The 21,253-nt window shown below is 39.6% G+C and overlaps 1 protein-coding gene across 12 annotated transcripts in view; it reads right to left on the bottom strand.

The window, feature by feature from the left end:
• ICA1L (islet cell autoantigen 1 like) overlaps positions 1-21,253 on the bottom strand; it is a 39,351-nt gene extending 18,098 nt beyond the window's left edge. For 6 of the 12 annotated variants that reach the window (XM_061607956.1, XM_061607948.1, XM_061607955.1 and 3 more), the window contains exons 1-10: positions 19,538-19,728; positions 16,730-16,796; positions 16,040-16,205; positions 15,765-15,837; positions 9,579-9,702; positions 9,184-9,382; positions 8,265-8,390; positions 6,911-7,009; positions 4,958-5,028; positions 1,961-2,007 (exon numbers count right to left, since the gene is read on the bottom strand). In XM_061607956.1, coding sequence (XP_061463940.1) covers positions 1,961-2,007; positions 4,958-5,028; positions 6,911-7,009; positions 8,265-8,390; positions 9,184-9,382; positions 9,579-9,702; positions 15,765-15,837; positions 16,040-16,205; positions 16,730-16,761 — 937 coding nt within the window. In that variant the 5' untranslated portion in view covers positions 16,762-16,796; positions 19,538-19,728. Of the gene's footprint in view, positions 1-1,960; positions 2,008-3,064; positions 4,105-4,957; positions 5,029-6,910; positions 7,010-8,264; positions 8,391-9,183; positions 9,383-9,578; positions 9,703-15,764; positions 15,838-16,039; positions 16,206-16,729; positions 16,797-19,537; positions 19,729-20,486; positions 20,892-20,959 lie in introns of those variants that run through there. The other 6 variants (XR_009760433.1, XM_061607949.1, XM_061607952.1 and 3 more) reach the window with 6 other exon arrangements.

Raw genomic sequence — 21,253 nt, 5'->3', positions numbered from 1 at the left:
CTGTGATTTGTAATATTATTTTTATGTAAAACCGCTTTGAGGTCATTCATGACCAAAAGCGGTAAAAGTTTATGAAGTAATAAATAACCTCAGTGAATATATTATATAGTGCAATTTTTAAAGTTGGACTCTTAAACATAAATACAAGTAAAATTTCACATCATAGGGTTGTATCCAGTTGTCATATTCAGAGTAGGCCAATTGATTGTAAAGTCCATGATGCTTAATATGTCTACTTTGAGTGTAACTTAGTTGGATACAGCTCATTGTATATTGAATTTATTTTGTGTTTCCTTTAGTTTTGACTTAATTTGGAAAACAAATCTCTACATTTGCGGTCTGGATGATATTGTTGTGATAGATTCAGTTGCACTGTTGCATGTGATCAGTTTCAGTTGTTGTGGTTCAGTGGCTGATGCGGACAAGGTGCTTGCAGCAATATAGCCAACCATCTCACTTCTCAACCTTTGTCCCTCATGGCTGATTAAAGCTAGGTAGGGGAGGAGGGTGTTCAGTGGGTGGGCCAGGGTGTGGCTAATGCATCTCTACACAATGTGGTGATTCCCCAATGCCTTGAAGGAGGCAGTGGTGCAACCACTCCTAAAGAGATTCACTCTGGATCTAATGGTCTTTAATAATGATTGCCCAGTTGCCAACAACCTTTTTTAGGGGATGAGAATGATTTTCTACATGCATTTCTATTGGGGTTCAGGCCTGGTTTGGGGACCAGATCTGTTCTGATCATCCTTATAGATGACCTTTTATTAGAAGACAGATTGGGGGGCTCCTAGATCTCTCTGTGGTCTTTGATACTGTTGACCATGGTAGTATAAAGGATCAGCTCTGCAAGTTGGAAGTAGTGAGCACTGTGTTACAATGATTCCACTCCTACCTATAGGATTGATTCCAATGAGTAGCATTGGATGATTGCCTTTTGCCTCCCTCAGAGTTGCTCTGTGCATGCCTCAGGGCACTATTTTGTCCCCAGTGCCATTCAACATCTATATGAGGCCACTGGGACCAGTCATTAGGAGATTTGGAGCACAGTGTCATTGGTATGCAGATGACACACAGCTTTATTTCTCTGTAACATCTTAATCAGGAGGTAAAATGGAAATAGACTGCCTTCAAGTCGATCCTGACTTATGGTGACCCTGTGAATAGGGTTTTCATGGTAAGTGTTATTCAGAGGTGGTTTTACCATTGCTTTCCTCTGAGGCTGAGGCCCAAGGTCACCCATGGCTGTGTGGGGATTCGAACCCTGGTCTCCCAGGTCATAGTCCAACACTGTAACCACTACACCACACTGGCTCTCAATCAGGAGGTGACCCTGCAGTAAAACATACTGTGACCAGAGCACATGCTTTTAGTAATGTGGCACCAGTTCTTTTGAATTCTCTTTCCCTAGAAATGGAGTCTCAACACGTTACGTTTTTCAGTATTTGTTGAAAATCTTTATTTTCTCTCAAGTATTTCCAAATTAGTTCATATTATTTCTGCAGCTTTTTATTCTTTTTGGTTTCATGTTTGTAATATTGTTTTATGTTCTATTTTTGTATACTGCTTGGGTATTCTTTGAAAGGAGAGTGGTTTATAAATTCCAAAATAAATAGATAGATGATAGATGATAGATAGATAGATAGATAAAATAAGAAGCTGCTTCATACTAAGCTGAATCATTGGTTCACCAAGCTTAGTTAATGTCTGCACTGACTGGAAGTGACTCTTCAGGTTTTAGACAGCCCTACCTGGAGATGCTGGGGATTGAACCTGGGACCTTTTGCATACAATGCATGTGCTCAACCATTGAGCTATGAGGGAGAAGAACAGAGTAGCCAGAATGGGGTGGAGCAGCCAAAGTGGGGGTCTCCCTAGGAGGTATCATCGAGGGGGTCATGAAATTCAGCAAAACCTCTGTTAATGATTCCATAGATATCTAGTCAAATATTTTGCATCTTACCTGAGTCTAACAGAACTTCAGAGGCATCTTCCTCCAGTAAAATCAGCCTTGAGTTAAAAATAAATAAAAGTCAATTATATTACATTTTGTGGCACTGAAAGCATTTATTTCATTGTGGTAACATGAGTAAAAATATGAGTGCCTCTAACAGTGCAAATCTATATATGTCTATTCTAAAGTAAGTCCCATTGAGTTCAAAGGGGCAAATTGCTAGGTAAGTTTGTTTAGGACTGAGGCTTGTATTTCTGAATTCATATGGTCAAAATCCAGGGAATAATATCAACACAGAATAATTACTGTATCCCCTTAAGTATTATATTTTTTAAAACAGATGAAAACCCATAGCTCATGTTGTAAGATCAATAGATATTTTGTCTCTAAATGGGATATTTTTGTGGGGTGGAGGGAGACTAAACTCTATATAAAGCTTTGTACATCAAGAAAATTGAGAGATGTTGCAATGAAAAGGATCCAGCTGTTATCACTAAAAATTATATGGGTGTTCAGATGAGCCCTTACTCTTAATTTTAGTCTCTCAGAATCTGTGAGAGTTGCTGTCCCTTTAAGATTCCTATTCCCGTGAAGCTGTGTATCCTCACTGCTAAGTATGTAGATCAAAGGTGAGGGGTAATTGCTTGTTTGCCCTAGAGGAATTCTTTGTTTATTCGTCAAGCATTGTACTGGCACCTCTGTCTCTTCCTCAAGGACTTCAAAGCCCTTACAGATAAGTAAGTGTCAGCTTGACAGGAGAATGAGCGGAATGTGATATCCTCTTCTGTCCTTGAAGGAAGTACTCTATGTAACTCTTTTGCATTTTACTACCTTTATATGCGTCTTTGATGTTTATTATTTACTGTACCCAAAGTCCTATATAGCACTGAGTAGTTCTAAATAAAGTTGTCTATCTGACCACGGTTGCCTGTTTGTGGTAGCCCGGTGCTGATAGATCCTTTGATCAAAGTACTTGTTTGTGTATGTATTTTCCTTCCTAACTTGGTTTCAGGGTCCAATCAAGCTCCGTGCTGTACCTGAAGGAAGGAGGCACAGTGAGGTCTCATTTAGATCTCGCCCAACACAGCTAATGTATAGATTTCATATGTAGGTTTATTTAAGGCATTTTGCCCAAACAAAAAGACAATCTACATATTCATCAAACACAAAAATACAAACATTTCCTCTAATACTGCTCATTGGGTGGTGTCACTAATCCAGCTCTGTAATTGTAAGCCCAAGTGGCCTTTGTGGCACTTTTCATCAGTAAATGCTGATGCACCATCTGTGATTCTGCACGGAGATCTAGCTGATCAGTTATTCATATTCTGCTATCTTTCAGGCTAGATTTGTTGGGTGGGGAGATGCCTTTGAAGACAGTCCAGAAACTTGAAATATAGGTGCTAGGCTCAAACAGGGACCAGGATGACATCTGACATTTATTTGCAAAATTTATAACCTGTCCTTCACCAAGTGGTCTCAGGGTGGGAATCAGGGCAACCTTTTTAGCCCTGGGAACCAAATATTTATTTGGACCCATTCCACTAGCCAACTTTGACAGGTGGGTGGGGCTGATGTCGGAGGAGGAAAAGTGACATATGGAGGGGCTTGCAAAGCCTTCCCATGCTGCTGCTTTTGGAGTTTGAAAGGAACTGTGCAGGGCAGCTTCAATGCAGTGAGAGAAGCAGTTTCCATTGAATGGAAAAAGCTTCCCCATCCTTGAGTAAGGCTGATGCATGCCTTGCTCCAGCACAGGAACAATTGGGAGCCCATTTTAAGTTCCCATCACCACTCCCCCAATGCACTGCTGTACCCAACCTGGCATAGTAATACAAGTATCCCCATCCTACACCTGGGCATTGAGTAGTCCAAGCCCTCACAAGCAAACTGATCTGATAATTTCAATTTATTTATTTAGTATCTCTATATCCCATTTTTCTTAATGGAACTAAAGGCAATGTGCGTGAAGTTGTTTCCAGACAGTCTTCTATTCAGGCACTGACCACACAAAGGCCATCTTGCAGAAGCCAAGCAAGTCTCAGACCATGTTCTGGGATCAATTGTTGAAATGTAGTCTAACTAGAATGGGGGAGAGACACTCCCAGGTCCCCACTGCAGACGCAGCAAAGAAGTCTTTATTCACTTGTAGGAGCCTAGAGAATGAAGAAGGAAATGGATAGGCCAGCCTGCAGAAACCCCAGCAACCGATATGGTAGCTGCCATTATTGTAAGAATTACAAGTTGCTATGACCCCTGTGACCTAGTCTGTCTCTCTCTTCTTAACATCTAGTGGCCTCCAGCAAATGATTTAAGCCTGTGTGGCCCCATCTCAACCACCAGTTAATGACAGAGATCTAAGCACTTCCTTACACTTCATGGACAGGTAGACTAAGTCTTCTGGATACCCAAGTGGCAGTAAAGATCATTTGCTTCCCATATCAGATTGAGTATAGCACAGCAAAGTAGTAGTTCCAGTGCTGTGAGGGCATGCACACTGTAACTTGGATTAGGGCAGATGCACAGTATTGCTTCTAGTACCTGGCTTCCGATATGCTTGCACATACATGGAAACTCTGGTAGATTATTGGGGCAGGCAATGCTCTCTCCTTGGTTGCTGCATGCCCTATCTGGCATGCAAAGAGCTAGGCTATGTGGCTCCCCATCTGTGGAATACACTCCCCAGTGAGGTTTGCCTGGTGCCTTCACTGACATCTTTTTGGAGCCAGGAAAAGACAAACCTTTCTTCCCAGGCATGTAATAGGCTGAGATGAGATGATGTTGTATGTTATTAGTATGCTGCCAAAGCTTCCTGTGGCTCCATGGGGGTACTGTTGTTTTGTTGTTGTTGTGTGCTTTTGTTTTTATAGTATGATATATTTGTTTTTGTTGTAACATTGTTGTAAGTTGCTTGGAGTCCTTCAGGTATCAAACAACTAACAACAACAACAACAATATCCTTAATTTTAGCTATTTGGTTCTCTGACATTTGAAATAATTAAAACTTACTTATCAAGCTTTACAGAGATGGTCTCTTCATTGGCATTCTCCTCTTCTTCAGTAGATTGGTTAATAAACTTCTGCAATTGTTCATAAAAAGTTATTTTCTGGGGGGGGGGGAGTCTTTATTTTGACCACTTCAGCAAGACTGATTGAGATTTCAATACTAGCACTTGGTTTAAATATTAAGTTTGTTAGCTTTTCCATACACATAATTGTCAGGTGACCACAATCAAGTACTGAGAGTGCTAAAAGTTTGGTTTTAATATTATAACATTGCTAATCCACAATAACTAATTATGTAAATCAGCCCTCTGATAAGCAATGTCAGTATACCTGGATGGACAGGAGAAAATAATTCTTATTGCTCATAATTAGACTTAATTATACATTAACTTATATTGGACCACTTACAGAGCAATCCTGTATCACAAATACACTGGGGCTAGGATATGCCATGTATGCCAGCAGAACAGCTACTGTATTCAGTATGTGCTCAGCCAAGGAAAGGAGGAGGAAACAGGGAAAAAACACTGCAAAAAGCCAGACATACTCCTACCTTCCTTGCTAACGCCATTACTGCCCACCAATCACAGACCATGGGAGAGACATTGTTCATACACTGCCCAGAAATGGAGGAGAAAATCCACACTTGCTAATCTGAGGGTGTGGCCAGGACAATGCCATACCCATCAATATGCACAACACACAAACACAATACTAGAGCACCCACCAACACATGAGATCCAGTAGCACAGGTAGCAAGAACACAGGTCTCTGGAGATCCCAGGCAGCCCTGCAGGAAGGAGTCCAAGTCCCCAAGTGCCACATTCTCCAGGCAAGCTTCCCAGCCTAAAGACCTAATTAGCTTTTCCCTGGCAACACATGGGGCCAATCCCCAGATCGTCCATAGGTAAGCCAGTGTGGCTGAGCAGCATCCTAGTAGATCTCCTGCAACTACACCACATATCCCCATCGTGCATCTGTCATGGCAGCAGCATATCTGGTTTTCCACTGACACAGCAGGAATTCCATCAGATCCTAAAACCCTTCAGCTGGTGTAACACCAGTAAAGGATTGCATCCTTAAGCACTCATTAATAATCATGGAGAAGGCAAACTAGCCACATTTTGATTAACTCTACTAGCCACATCTTGATAGAATCCCCTAACCTTGTTGCTGCAGCTATTGTTATAGTCACAGCTACCGCTTGCTTTTTCCCTTTCCTTATGAGACAGTCATGCATCATAAAGGTTTTTCAGGTCACTCCTGTGCAGATACTATTATTCTAGCAGAGACTTTATCACTAACTCTTCAAATTGAAATACATTCTTGTACATTTGGGAAAGGCTAACAACTCCATTGACATTAAGAGTACAGGGGAGAACATCACGGCAGCACAGTGTCCCCACAAGCCAAGATGGATTGCTGTCTTTCCAAGACAGATAATTGCTTTTGCCCATGTGAATGCAAGATAAGATAGAGCTGTTTTGGGGAGCATATATCAGGCTCAATCTACATGTTACAGATAAATATGTGTCATATAGTGTAGGTGGGGAAAAGAATGATATGTCATTGTCTTAATACAAAGTTCACATCTCCACCCCACAAGCAGTGTAGGTCAGGGAGGCATTACTATGACATCACATCACACAGTTTATCAGCTTCATGTTACTAGGAAGACACAGGTTGGCAGTGCCCTTCTATCTTTCCAAAATATGTCTTTTTAGTTTGGGACTAAGATGTTTAATGTACATACTTTAAAATGTAACGTCTCAAACACATACACTCACAGCACAGAATATGGTATGCTGACTGACTTAAATACTAAACAGTACATTTTGAGATAAACTGAATACAAACATGGAAACATAATCCCAAACTAGCAAGCAAAATTCAGCATGTTTACTTTCTAGAACTGGCATTTTTCTATATGTGACAAACTAAATGAAATATCTTCACCTCAGATGCATCCTGATGACATGAGTGGAGACATGCAAAGCCTTCATTAATTTCATACATCTTTTGAGCAGTCTTTTTGCAGAAATGCAAAAAGCTCATCTAAAGGAAGCAAAATATATATACATACATCATCATCATCATTTATTAAATTTATATCCCATCTTTCCTCCCAGTAGGATCCCATACATATGTGTATGCAAGATTATACTTTTACAAATAATTTTACATACAAATGTAGAAATAACAAAGGTAATAAAGTAAACAATTAATATAGGCCATTATTTTCCTACATGCTTGCATTACAATGGACAAGCTACACTTAAAATATAATCGGGATACTTGTCCCTTGGCACTCTTATTTAAGGACACATTTCAGTCAAGTAGGATTGCACAGCAGTATATTGTTTTTCTGAAACAGGCACTTCTTCCCCATAGTATTATATATTATGCTTTGGCCATTTGCAACATTTTTATAACCATCAGTTTCTTATCATTCATGGCATTCATAGTAATATTTTAATGTTATATAATATCATTTCTAATACAAAAGACACCTTTTTAAGTGCCTATATATTGATTCATCTACATTGCTTTTTAAAAATGTGTTTTTAAATTTGTATATTTGTTTTTAATGTTTTTAATTGTAAACCGCCCAGAGAGCTTTGGCTATGGGGAGGTATACAAATGCAATAAATAAATAAATAGTTAAGATATATGTTTTACGGTGGTTAGATACAGAAGCATATTGTTTATTTCTTGTTTCTTATTATAGAAACTATAACTATAGAAACTAGAATACAGTATTATTTAAAGCTATCATTTTAGCATACTCCTAAAGTGCATTTTAGCTCAAAACACTCTGAGATAAATTATCTTCTTCATTATATTAAAGATTTTGCCAGTTTGGGGGTTGCCACTAATTTTTGTCTTTTTCAGGAGTTAGCTTTGAACAGGCTATTCTGGATAATAAAAGCAGAGCTATTATTAAGGGTGTATGTTTTGTTTTCTCTTTTGAGGCAGGGAGACTTTTGGGGAGATATTCAATTAATATGTCCCATCAGTGCAAGGATTTCCACTCGTGCAACAGGGCTTTCCCTCCTTTTCTCCTCCTGCCCATATCTGCTCCAAAGAGTTAGTGGAACACCCTAGAGCAAATTTGGGGGGCGGGGGAGGAGATGAAGAGAATGTTCTGTTGTGCAAACAGAAATCCTAGCACTGATGGGATGTTCATGTAGTGCTATGTTGGATACAACCCTAGGACTTGTGCTGATTCCAGGGGGAAATGCTATGTGTGTTTGCTGCTGCAACCCTTGTATTCCCATATCCTTGTGCTACCTAAAATTGAAGCAGATACCTGGTAGATAGCAAGACAGTGTGACAGCATATTACAGCGGCTGGCTCCAAGAAGATCCACCTTCTGACAAACATCCATCTTCAGCTTTTCAAACTGGGTTTTGGTGTTTCTTACCTGCATCTGCACCTAGAATTTTAAAAAAAGAGGAAACTATAATAATGTGTAAAAACTAGCAACACTATTTTGGATGCACACTGTAAAAGTAATCTACTACTTATACTTGTTGGCCTGATCATATGCACTTCTACACAAACACAGCAGCCTACAACTTAGCCTACAAGCTTGGCGCACATGTGGACCACAAGTACCCTTGTGTTAGTGCTAGGACCTGATTATAACTCTCATTGGTTTCTTAGCATACAGACTTAAGGACTTCAGCTCAGTGTACTTTACATATTGGTCTCACTCTGAAGAACTGACTGAACATCTCAAAACACAAACAAAAGCAAAAGTGTAAATGACTTCTGTAGCAATTATTCAGGAGTATGTGTCTTTCTATTGCTGTAATATTTACACAAACTCATATCCTCTTAATTAAAGACAAGTCTCCTTCACTTTAACTACCTTCTTGAAATCCCCAGAAGTGTGTTTTCTTCTGCAGGTCCAGAGAGATTTAATGTACAAATAACTAGTGGATTCACAGTTAAGTTGTTCACTTCTCAGTGTGGTGAGAGGAATGCAAAAAGGATTTGGGAGGGAATGCGTGTGCCTGAAAAGCATACCCAATCTTTGGGAGAAACAGGGCCTAGGACACACTGCCCCAACCTGGTGCTCTCCAGATGTTTTAGACTACAATTCCCATCAGCTCCTGCCAGCATGGCCAATGGTCAGAGATTATGAGAGCTGAAGACCAAAGCATCTGAAGGGCACCAGGCTGTTGAAAGTTGGCCTAGGACATTTCTGCTTTGGGAATATATACTTTTCTGAATTTCTCCATTTGCTTGCAAGTGTCTGGGTCCAGTTCTTGTGAAGCATCCTTCATCCATAGCAAAGCCCCTCTATACTCTGTGCGTGCCTGCTCCATTCGATTGATTGTTAATAAAGTATCAGACACACCCCTCCGACTAAACGTTGAGAGTTCTTGTCCAAGGCGAGACAAAGCAGTGCAAAGAGCAAGCCTGAAGATAAAAGGAGGAGGAAAGTGAACTTGATTACTGATCACATCAAAATGTCAACAGTACATGGCGGCAGTAGAAGATATAGAGGACAATGAGCAACAGTCCTAATTCTTGCCTCAAGGCAAGTTATTTCTGCTCTGGGGAATACAAAAAAGTATTTGACACCTGGCATATCATTTTTATACAGCACACAAACCTTTGTTGGGAAGAACAACAGAGGACCTGTCCAGTGGCATCAGTCATCTTGTCAATTTGAGCTTCACCCTGGTCTGCTTGCAACTTTAAGAAAACACCTAGTTCATTTTCCTGCTCAGATACAGCTACAAAAGGAGAGACAAAAAAAGTCAAGTTGAAAATAGCTCAGGAAATGGAAAACATTGTGCTTAGAGATGTTACACAATAAATGAGTTAAGGTTTTATCTTTTGTTGGATATGCTCATGAGAGAAGCTTTCACGTCCACAAGACTATTCCAGGCAGAACTAAAAGGACTTGGGGTAGAAACACACTCACTGTTCTGCCGGTCTCAGTGTGTCTCCACCTCTCCTGAAAACAGAGGCACACGATGTTAGTCAAACCCACCCCTTTTTACTGTAAAACCTGGTGGGATCAGCTTGACTGCAGTTTTTTAAAAATTCAGCTTCAAAGAAATTTCACAACTGATCGGCCGATCAACCTTTCCCCCTCCAGATGTGGCTAATGAAAACACTTTGCTGTAGGTGACTAGTCTGTTCACAGCCATATAGTGTTCCATTAACAGTTGCTCATGTCAAAGGTATAATCTTGCCAATCTCACTAATATGGAAAGTTCTCTGTATACCAAATATGTAAGAAGATGACAGAGTCAAATAATAGCTTTAGAACAATGTGAAGTTCTGACTCAAAACCTTTCACAGTGGATTCAATATACCCAAACTTATATCCCGTAAGTTGAATCCAGTTGTGTCCTTCTGCTTTTAGAAAGGCTTTTGATCCAGTGGATGCGCCTGCTAACATAAGGGGGAGTAATTTTGCCAACTCCCTCTTCCCCCTGCACTCCCTGAAAACCTGCTCCAGAGGATTGGGGATCCATCAGAACAACCTAGACAATGGTGTGGGTGGCTGTAGAGGGAGTCTTCCATTAGAGGAGGTGTTCACTGAATCAAAAGCCCTTCTGTGAGGACACAACTGGATTCAATCCTTTAGGTTTTAAGGGGATTGTTTTCAGAATGGGCTTTTCTCTCTCACTGAAAGCAATGGCATTCAAAAGAACATAACTTCAGATGGATTGTGTCCAATGCTTCTTAAAATTGTTTTATGAGGAATAATCACTTTTTCCTGAGAGACAAAGGAGAAACAAAGTGGCTGGAAATATGAAATCTGACTCTTTTAAATGCAATGACTTGTCATATTTGTCAGTTATCCTTATATTTTCTTTAATTTTATTATTGTTGTATTCCATGGATAGCCCAGTGGCATAAGCAGAAGTAGTATATGGAATATTTTACAGAAGTGAGAGGCACTGTATGCCAGTGTCAGGCCTGTATTCCTTCCTATCTCACCAATGCTGTATTCTTGCCTGAGGCACATGAAATGGTGAGTGTGAATATACGCCAGCTACAGCTGTAATTGGATTGGAATAGCCTGGTCACCATAGACCATGTATTGATAACCTTAAGACTGGACTATTACAAGGCACTCTATGTGGGGTTGCCCTTGGATCCGGTCTGGAAACTCCAGCTAGTAGTAAATAGAATAGACTACTAAGTTGCTGATGGGGGCAAACAGCTGACAGCATGTATCTCCTATGTTTCAGATGCCCAACTGGCTTCAACTAGAAGTTGGGCATTTAGTGTTGCCAGTTCCATGCTGTGGATACTCTTTAAGCAGAGATTTGGCAGGCATCCTCACTGCTAACTTTCAGACATCTCTTGAATACCTTTTTATGGTGACAGGCCTATTCTGCTGTATATTTTTTCTTAAGATGAGCTAGTCACTTTTATGATTATTTTGTATTGTTTTTATGGTATTTTATGTTTTATTGTATCTGTATACATTGCTATATAATGGAATTGCATCATACATGCATTTACCTTACGTGAATTCAGCTATATGCGCTCAGCAAAAAAATTGTATTACTGACTAAGGGGCCATTATTCTCTGATGTCATGCTGCCTGCACATGTAAATCCCTCTCGGCTGATTAAAGAGAGAAGTCTGTTAGTGCCACGGAACCAAAGCTCAAGGGATGTAAGATTCTGGCCAGCTCTAAGACAGAACAGGAAGTAGAACGGAGGCTCCTTGCATGAACTAGGGTTGGAATCCTCTTCTTTTTTAGGTTTCATTTTTAAGTGTGGCTCCCTGGTGGTCATTAATAATCCAGTTCCTCTTTCCTTTCTTTTAATTTTTCTGATCTCGGATTTTTTTTGCTTTGCAGAGAGTTAACAATATTATAATAGCTATTTATTTATGAGCCTTCACTGGTATCAATCTTTATTCTGAACTCTGTAATGACTGCCTGTTTACATTCCTTTTCAAGTGCACTGCAGAGCAGACAGATTAAGGCAGAGAATCAAGTCAGTGTATTCCCCCCTGCTGCTTGCAATCAACACCTCATTCTCCCCTGTTACTTTCTGTCTGTCAATTACAATCAAAGCTTCATTGACATCAGTGAAAGGAAATACATGTTTGAAGAGCTCACATAGAAAGTAGATCAATAAAAGTATCAGTCACACTATTATTTCAAAGCAATTAAAAAAAGAATCAGGAAAAAAGATGAAAGAATTGGAAACCAAGTGCAGAGAGTTGCTACTTCAAAATTCTTTAAGCAAAGATGGAGAATATCAGAAATAATAATTAATCCAATGGTAAATCTTATTATTGCAGAAATGGAGCCCATCACTAGCATGAACCCGGAATTTACTCTTGCACTTTCTGGCCAGCTCAGTCTAGTCTGCCAAGAGGGATTTACTGATTTATGGATGTATGCAGATAAGTTTGACTATACAGTAGGGCCCCACTTTTCGGCGGCCTGCTAATATGGCGGCTTTCAATTAGAGTAAGGCCCCACTCATACGGTGCTTGTTCCGCTTTTATGGCATTTTTTGGGCGTCGGGCACCATTTTATTCATGGAGTTCCACTTTTTGGCAGGCTTCGCTTTTAGGCGGGGGTCTGGAATGTAACCCGCCATATGAGTGGAGTCCTACTGTACACGATTTTCACCTTATGTGCTGACTTAAGAACATAACCCCCACGTGAGATGCGACTCATCTGTATACAAGGTCTAAACTACTTTGATACTTTATATGGGTAGGCAGTTTATAAATATTTTCATAAATAAATAAAAATAAAATAAATACTGTCTTGCACACTGTTGTGGCAAGATCCTCCTACCTGGACTTGACTGACTTTGGACTTTTCAGCACACTTGCCAAAAAGGTTTGCCACCACAGTACTGTGCATATGTTTGTATCTATTTGTATGTGAATGTGTGTACATTTAGGGACAATGCCTCATATAACACAATGAACAAGACAGTTTTATACAAATGTTCTGGGGGAAAGAGGGAGAGTGGTCACAACTCTAGTCAGTTGAGCAAATTGCTATTTGAGATACTTTAGGCCATTGATTTTAGAGATAAATCTACATGCCAGATAAACAGTTGAATTAAATCTAGCAGCAGGACTAAATTATTTGAGACTAGCCCTTCATTAAGCATTAGTGCCAATTTAAGAGCCTTTTAGCATATATCTCACTTCTACTGTATGGGCTGGAATTATGTGGAAATCTTAACGCTGCTATCCGTGTTACTGGGTTAAAATTCTACAGAGCTGATTTTCCTATGTCATGCAAAATCATAGAGTTTAAAATTACGTGAAAATAAATTCTGTTAATTGAACACTATGTCTTTGTGCTCTGTTGCCTGATTGAAATAATGTTTCTCTTGCTTGTTTTTCATAGCTTTGTTTCATATCCTTGTATCTTACAAGGATATAATAAATTGACTATTGCGAGCAGCCTTGTGGTCACCCCCAAAAGGAAATGGGTCCTACCACATTCCATTCCATGAGAGGGTGTTTGAAGCATTTCAAATGAACACTCAAAGGGCCTGATTCCCAATGCCATCTGCTACTCTATCCGCAGCTGTTTAATATCAATCATACCTCTTTTTCTGAATCTGAAAATGCAAGTACTATTAGCTAATGAATGGTACACCTCTTATTGTAATATCCTAAGAATAATATCCAACGGACTTCTGGGAAGGGTGACTTCGCTCCCACCTCAAAAGAAGCTTATTCAGATATAAATCAGTCAGAACATTTTTTTTTGACTGATGAAATTTCTCCCGGGCAGGGAGAAACGTAGAGATCAACCTCAAAAGCCTGTTTTTGTTGGGAGGACTGGATTTCATTAATTTATGAGAAAAGGTCCAGCCAGCAATGCCGGACGGACTTCCGAACAAGCTCTATCTGATTAATGCGATACGTTTATCTTTTCTTCAAAGAGAAAACGGACTAACAGGCAAGCACCCTTCTTTCTATTATTTTTTTTACTTGGTTTAAATTGTTGCAGCAAAAAGAGATTTGTCAAATGAATCAGCTTTAAAGAACTTCTGGGTGAGCTATAACTCTTCTCTGTTATTCACGAAATTAACAGCTTATCTCTGTTTCTATTGCAAAAAGCTATCCTGGAAGTGCATTCTAAAGATATAAACAGAAGAGGGATTTCTATTCCGAGGAACATTATATTGTCTGGGACTATTCTCTTTTTGGTCTATTTTATTTTGACGAATCTGCTTCTTCACGACGCCACTAACTGTTTTGATGCTGGGAACTAAATTTGTTTTGTATTCTTGAACATAGAGAGATAAGGCAGGCTGCTCTGTTTATACTGTGATGTCATCAAGCCTGGAATATTAACCCAATTGTTGCTGAAATAAGAAGTGGTTCTTCTTTATTTTTGTTTTGTTTTGTTTTCGTGGTTTTAAAAATGGCAATCAAGAAAGTGGCTGAGAATCTGGAAGTAATTATGTTTCAGAAAATAATGGATGAGATTGAGATAACGAAACAAACCCTGCGACAGGGCAGTAAGGAGCTGAAAATTGAACTGAGCAAAATGACGCAGGAGCTTAAAGAAATAGGGGATCCTGTGAGAGAGGAGAATGAGATCAGAGATGAGAAAAGAAAAAATAAAGGGAAGATACAAGCCCTGGAGATTGGAACAAATGTGGAATTGGAAAAAGATCTGGAGTTTATGGATATTAGAAATAAAATCTACTGTTTGGAATTTAACGTTATCTCTGAAGAAATTAATGAAGATATTAGAGATAAAGTTATCAATGGCTTGGATAATCTTCTGGACTGGAATGACGTGATGGAGCTTGATATAGAGAAAATCTATGGAATTAACTGCAGCCATGTGACAATGGAAAAACTCTCAAGAGATGAGCCAGTGCATTTTGTAAAAAAGAAGAACAGAGATATGACTTTACAACAATATTTCAGCAACTTATTCAGAATTGATGGCAAGAAAATATTTGGGATAGAGGAAATTCCCATCAGACTCTTATTATATGACTATGGCTATGACAGCAAGATTATTATGGAATACTGATAATGGAAGATTGGACACTGAAATTACTGGACTTAACAGGACTATTGAAGATGGAAGATGGAATTAATATGGATAATGGAATAATGGCTATTGAAATTATTGGACCTAACAGATTTTGATGAGATGGATTAATCGATATGTTTATTTGGACTATGGTTATGACAATAAGATTATTAATATTATTAACGAGATGGATTAATCGACATGTTTATTTGGAGAAAAATTGATAGATATATTTCTTAAAGAATTGAAACCTCTCTTTGACTTTTTGTGGAAAGAATAAAGTAATGTTTATGAGATTTGATGATTAATTAAGATAACTACTGGAGGAAAGTGATTTTATAATATAATTTAAGAGACAGGATTGTTATATATTGTAGACCTATAACTGATTTGATCTGCGACAAATGGGAAGTCAACATTTTATTTTTTTGTTTAATCATTTTTGTTTTGTTTTGTTTTTTGTCTTTGAATGTTTTATGATTTTGTTTTGTATGTTTTATGAAAATTTGAATAAAAATTATTGTAAAAAAAAAAGAATAATATCCAACAAAAATTACTATACCTGAAAACATTCCATTAATTGAAAATAGAATATATGTGTGCTTTTATCTGGAAGCTGCCGTGAGTTCCAGTTTTGGAAAAAGGGCGGGGTAAAAATAATGATAATAAATAAATAAATATAAATAAATACATACATATATTATTACACTGTATCATGGATTAAGGAATTTTACACAAAGCAAATTATAATAATAAAGCAACACAAAGATACATTTCTGTCCATTTTACCATTAAGTCTCTCCTGGTATTTTTCAATTGTCTTTAGAAGATCTGTACAGGTCACCTGAATGCTGTGAAAAACCTGAAAAATAAAAGATTTGTTAGTATATTAATTTGGCCAAATAAACATGAACAATAAACCAACAACTCTCATTTAAAGTGCCAAATCTCCCTGCACAAGTTTAAACAAATAGCATTTTTGCAAATTTCATGGTATGTATTATTTAAGAACTTTTCTGGTATATACCTCTCTCTCTATATAAGTACTGTATGTTCTTAATTACCTCTAGCTTGGCATCTAACTCTGCATCAGAGGCTACCACATGTTCATCTTCTTTCTTGCCTGTAACCTTTATTAAAACTTGTTTTGTTTTCCAGTATTTCTTCTGCATCCTGCTGACTACTGATTGATCTTCTGGGTTACATTGCTTGAAGGTGTCCATGGAGTAACTAAACCACAAAAGTAAATGGATGCCCACAAGTTCAATAAAGTAGTGACTAAAAAGATAAAATTTAAATTGGAAAAAATGCAATTAACAATACAGATCTTTTTATAGAAAGAGCAGGTAAAAGTGTGAAAACAAAAAGGAATGAAATAAGCATCCAGAGTGGGCAGGTTGGGTCCAGACATGCCCTTCCATTCATAGCAAGGGCTCCAATCCTGTGGGCTCCAATCCTGCTGGAGGAAGTGGAAGGAGGTGATTTTAGCCAATTTCCCATGCAGCCCCTCATTATATTCAGGAATGCAAGGAAGCTACAAGGATAACCAAAATTGCATCCATCCACTTCCACCCATGGGGACATCCCATTAGCAGAACTCCACTTATCCAAAGTCTCGATCTAGCCAAGTGATTTTGGAAAGTGATACTTTCTTGCAGCCCTACCCTACCTGTATATTGTTAATCACCAACATAATACCTAGATTTATATAAAAGATTACACAAATAATTGTTTAGGATGCCAGGGTACTTTACCTCTCCCAATCTGCAGGAGTTTCTTCATTCATTGCAATTATCTGTTAATTCCATTATAGCGGGAGATCTATGTGAAAATTCACAGGCACATGAATCACTAGATCAGAGTAAATAAAATTGCATACACACAATACATGCCTATATTTTACGTGCCTATATTTTAGATATAATTAAGTCTATTAACTAGATTTAGTACACTTTAAAAACCCATCTGTTCATGACAGATGCTCTTGGAGGTCACTGATTCATAGGGTCGCCATAAGTCGTAATCGACTTGAAGGCACATAACAACAACAACAACCCCATCCTAAATATAGTGGGACTTAAGCAAAAATATGCAGTGTTTACTACCACTTAGCCTCTGGTTTGGGGAGAAAAACCAATTGGTGAGTTCTTTTAAAGAAATATGAATGCTGCATATTTCCTGATCTTAACTTGTCTAAAAGTTTGAAAGAAAAGATGTCCTGCTCTTTATGTGCTTAAAATATTTATAGCTTGCCTTTCTACCAAGTATATAAAATAACTAAAATAAATAAATATTAGATAAAACAACAGAGGAGCCACATCCTAAAAGAATAAAAAAGCAACAAAAACTCTTCCCATCATTGCCAAAAGGAGAGAAGGGAAGGCACCAGGCAACTTTGTCTGGAGAGAGTATTCCAAAGCCTGGACAATACCATAAAAAATAAGCACCTGTCTAATTTCTACTGTGTATAGAGAACACCCAAAGCATGGCCTGTGAAAATGACCCCAGCAAGCAGACAGGTTTCCTATAGAATAATGATCCCAGACCATTTGGACCCTTATGAATACCAGCATTTTGAATACTGCCCAGAAAGACACTGGAAACCAGTGTTTTACACCTCCTTTCCCCCATACAAATTAACAGGACAGCACGAGGAAACCAGATTATTGATATTCTTAACAATGGAATGGTTCAATTTTCAAACATTATTTTGTAAATATTAGTAAATGCAACTTGCATTCTGCAGATATGTTTCTTTCTGCTGATAGACATTCCTCAAACTCTTAAGATTGTGGGTGAAGGGCTAACTCCTATGTCTCTTCTATGTCTGTTGCATTGTCTCACTTACAAATGTAAGTTTCTGGCTGTGACTTTGAATCCCCTCCCCCACTCTCCACTCTTCCATTTTGTGACATGTGTGACTTGATCTCTGTTCCAGTACCAGCTGTTATTACATTTTTTGGTTTGGAGTGGGAATCATGGAAGTGCTCCAGAAATACCTAAACTGGGATGGCTAAACTGTGGTTCTCCCATTATTGTTGGACTCCAATTCCCATGACCCCCAGCCAGGGATCAGGGATGGAAGTGGAAGTGGACTATCTTTGAGTAGATTCTGACTTATGGTGACCCTATGAACAGGGGTTTCATGGTAGCGGTATTCAGAGGGGGTTTACCATTGCCTTCCTCTGAGGCTAAGAGGCAGTGACTGGCCCAAGGCCACCCAGTGAGCTTCATGGCTGTGTGGGGATTCGAACTCTGGTCTCCCAGGTTGTAGTCCAACACCTTAACCACTACGCCACACTGGCTCTCTGATCAGGAATGATGGGAGTTATAATCCAACAACATTTGGAGGTTAGCAGGTCCCCCGTCTCTGGTCTATAGCATTGTAAGTGAATGAGTCAGGCACTCTGTGAAGCTGAGTATCTTTATATAGGAATGATACTGGAAGTCCACTATAAAGCTTATTTTAGTTCTTTATTAAATGTATATCTCCTGTTGGGAACAAATATCTGTTGTTGTTGTTAAGTGCCTTCAAGTCGATTACGACTTATGGCGACCCTATGAATCAGTGACCTCCAAGAGCATCTGTCATGAACCACCCTGTTCAGATCTTGTAAGTTCAGCTCTGTGGCTCTTTATTAAATCTTATTTAGAATAAGCCACATGGTGTAGGACTAACAATAGGGCAGAACAATCCTAAGTGAGCGTGGATGCATGTAGTTCCACAGAGGAGCCACCACCAAGTCCATAGCCCTGTGGGTTCATGTCAGCCAGGGTGGAAATAAGGGGGTGACCTTCGCCCCCTTGACAGATCTCTGATGTTTTTAATTCAATTAATTATGCCACCACCAGGCTGGCATAATTGATGGACCTGATCCTGGGCCTCTCATGGAAATAAAGGAGCTTTGAATCTAGTAAATCCAAAGCCGCCTCTAACCATCTCCCAGAATGCCTCATTTCGGAGCCTACCACCAGTAGAAACACCGTGATAGATCTATATCCAGTAGTATGCCAGCATCCTCCTGTTGAACATGCCCCTACCAATGAAGCTACTTTCTGCCCACAGAGGAACACTTCCGCTCTATCCAAACCCCCACCAGCAGTGGCTCTACAAGTTAGGATTGTGTCCTCTCTGCAAGGTGCAATTATTTGCTGATACTGTATAGCCTTTCAATATATTTCTCAGGTTTAAAAAATAGGAAATGTAACTTTCTTTTTTTGACTGGTTGAAAGGAAATACATAGTTGGTAAGCTGCAGTCCTACTTTATCTCCTATACCCAGCAACTTGATATATCTATGCTTGGTTTTACCAGATCAGTTTTCCATATCAGATTAGATGCCATTGTTTACAATTTCCCTTTCTGAAATTTGAATTATTGAAAAGCTACTTCAGATGGATATCCTGTAATTTTTTAAGGCTCTGTGTAGGAAAGTGACAACAGTCCTTTTTCTTAAATAATCTTAAATTATGCATGCCCAGCCTTACAGAGGCAAAAGAAACTGAAAGCCTATGTAGTTTAACCCTCTCCTATTTGGCTATAACTAGCACAATCCAACTTACACTGTTCCCCGAGCACAGTAAGTAAATAGGTTAAGCCCCTTCACAGACACCTTCATGCCCTAGACACTTCTTTCCTTTTGACTTCAGCTTAAATAAAGGTGAGAGTCACTTTAGTACTCCTCTCCTCCATCATGCATTAGTTAAAGAACTGGGAGGAGAGTGAGCGACTTTCTACAACATAAAGGGTTAAAAAGTATATATGCAAGCAGCTGCGTTGGTCTGCGACAGCCTTGTATTTAACAACTCCCCTGGTTGCTATAGGCAACAAGGAAGTTCCATGCAAGCCAGTGAGCAGCTGCCAAAGAAGGGAAGGACTGCTTCCCTCTTCCACCTTGGTCAGCCAGCAAGGAAATGCTGCAGGCTGGTGGAAGAGGGATAAATGTCAAATTTTAAAATAGCCTGCTTCCAGGCTAGTAATTGCCTTTTTCCATGCTGGCTGCAGAGAAGAGAGCTTCCCTAACTATGTAGGCTACTGGTTGGCTACTACAAATAAATAAATGGCAGGCTAATAACATCTGTGGGCTTATTTACAAGGCGGTTCTGTTAACATAGTGGAAGACAATGCAATAAGCAACAGTGTGCCCCTGAATACCTTTATTAGAGCCAACAATATTTCAGCTTTTAGCTCCTTTTAATAATTGCTTAATGGTGCTTTGATTATGTACACAACTGTTTTGTTTCATTGGTTTTTTTATCCCAAAACAAGACAAAAATGTTTTTTGGGTAGGGCACACAGAGAGCAATCGTCACTGAGCAGCAAATAAAATTAATAAATAAACAAATGTTAAGGGTTGTGTTTTTTTAAAACGGGATGATGCTACAGTTGGAGCCTCGGGGATATGGCTGTGGGAGCTACAGGAAACAAGGTGGCAACATCAGCTCCCGAAAGTAATCGCAAAAGTTTGTTTTTTTAACAAAACGTTGTACTGTTGTATTCCAGAAAGCTTACTTTGGCTGATGTGGCCGCGGCATAATGATGCCATAATAAATGTGTTAGGTTTTAAGATGCCACAAGACTCTTCTGTTGTTTTTGCTGCAAAAGACTAAGGCCGCTACTCCTCCGGAAATCACCACACCCCAGAAGGGCGAGGCAGTGTTTATTAGGGGCAACTTCTCACAAGATAAAGAAATGAAGACAACACCAAAACGCCGCTTTATAAAAATCACTTCACGTTTGTTTTTCGAAGCGCGAGCTTCTTTTGAGGTTCGCCTAACTTTTTTTTTACGATGGTTGAGGGAGACACCCAACTGAAAGGCGGAGCGGAGGAACAGCGGGTGCGCAAGCGGGCCAATTGATCTCCCCCACAAAACAAACGGTCGGAAGGGGAACCCGCCCCTGCCAGGGAGGGAGGAATTGTAAGGCGACAACCGCAACGCTTCTCCCCTCCCCCCTTGGAGGGCGGGACGGTGAGCGTCGATCACCTGTTAATGAATCGCTGCTTTCGGCTCTTGCACGTCGGCTCTGGTCAGGATTCCCCGACGCCCAAGCCAACAAGACCTCTGCGGTGGAGGCGGTGACGAGGAAGAGAGACAAGTTCTCTCTCTTGCAGCCTGCTGTGTCCTTCCTTCTCTTCCTCACCCCTTACGAAGTCGCCTTGCGAAGCTCCAGCGGCTGCACACAACACAACCGTTGCTGGGAGGGAAGGCTCATATTCCATGTCTCATCTACGCACCTCTTGTGGGCAAACGAAGTGGGTAGCGGACCCGCTAGGCAGA

This window comes from Rhineura floridana, chromosome 2 (assembly GCF_030035675.1).
Source record: "Rhineura floridana isolate rRhiFlo1 chromosome 2, rRhiFlo1.hap2, whole genome shotgun sequence".
Classification (NCBI taxonomy): Eukaryota; Metazoa; Chordata; class Lepidosauria; order Squamata; family Rhineuridae; genus Rhineura; species Rhineura floridana.
The sequence above is the reverse complement of the archived record's forward strand: the minus strand, read 5'-3'. Positions and strand labels throughout refer to the sequence as shown.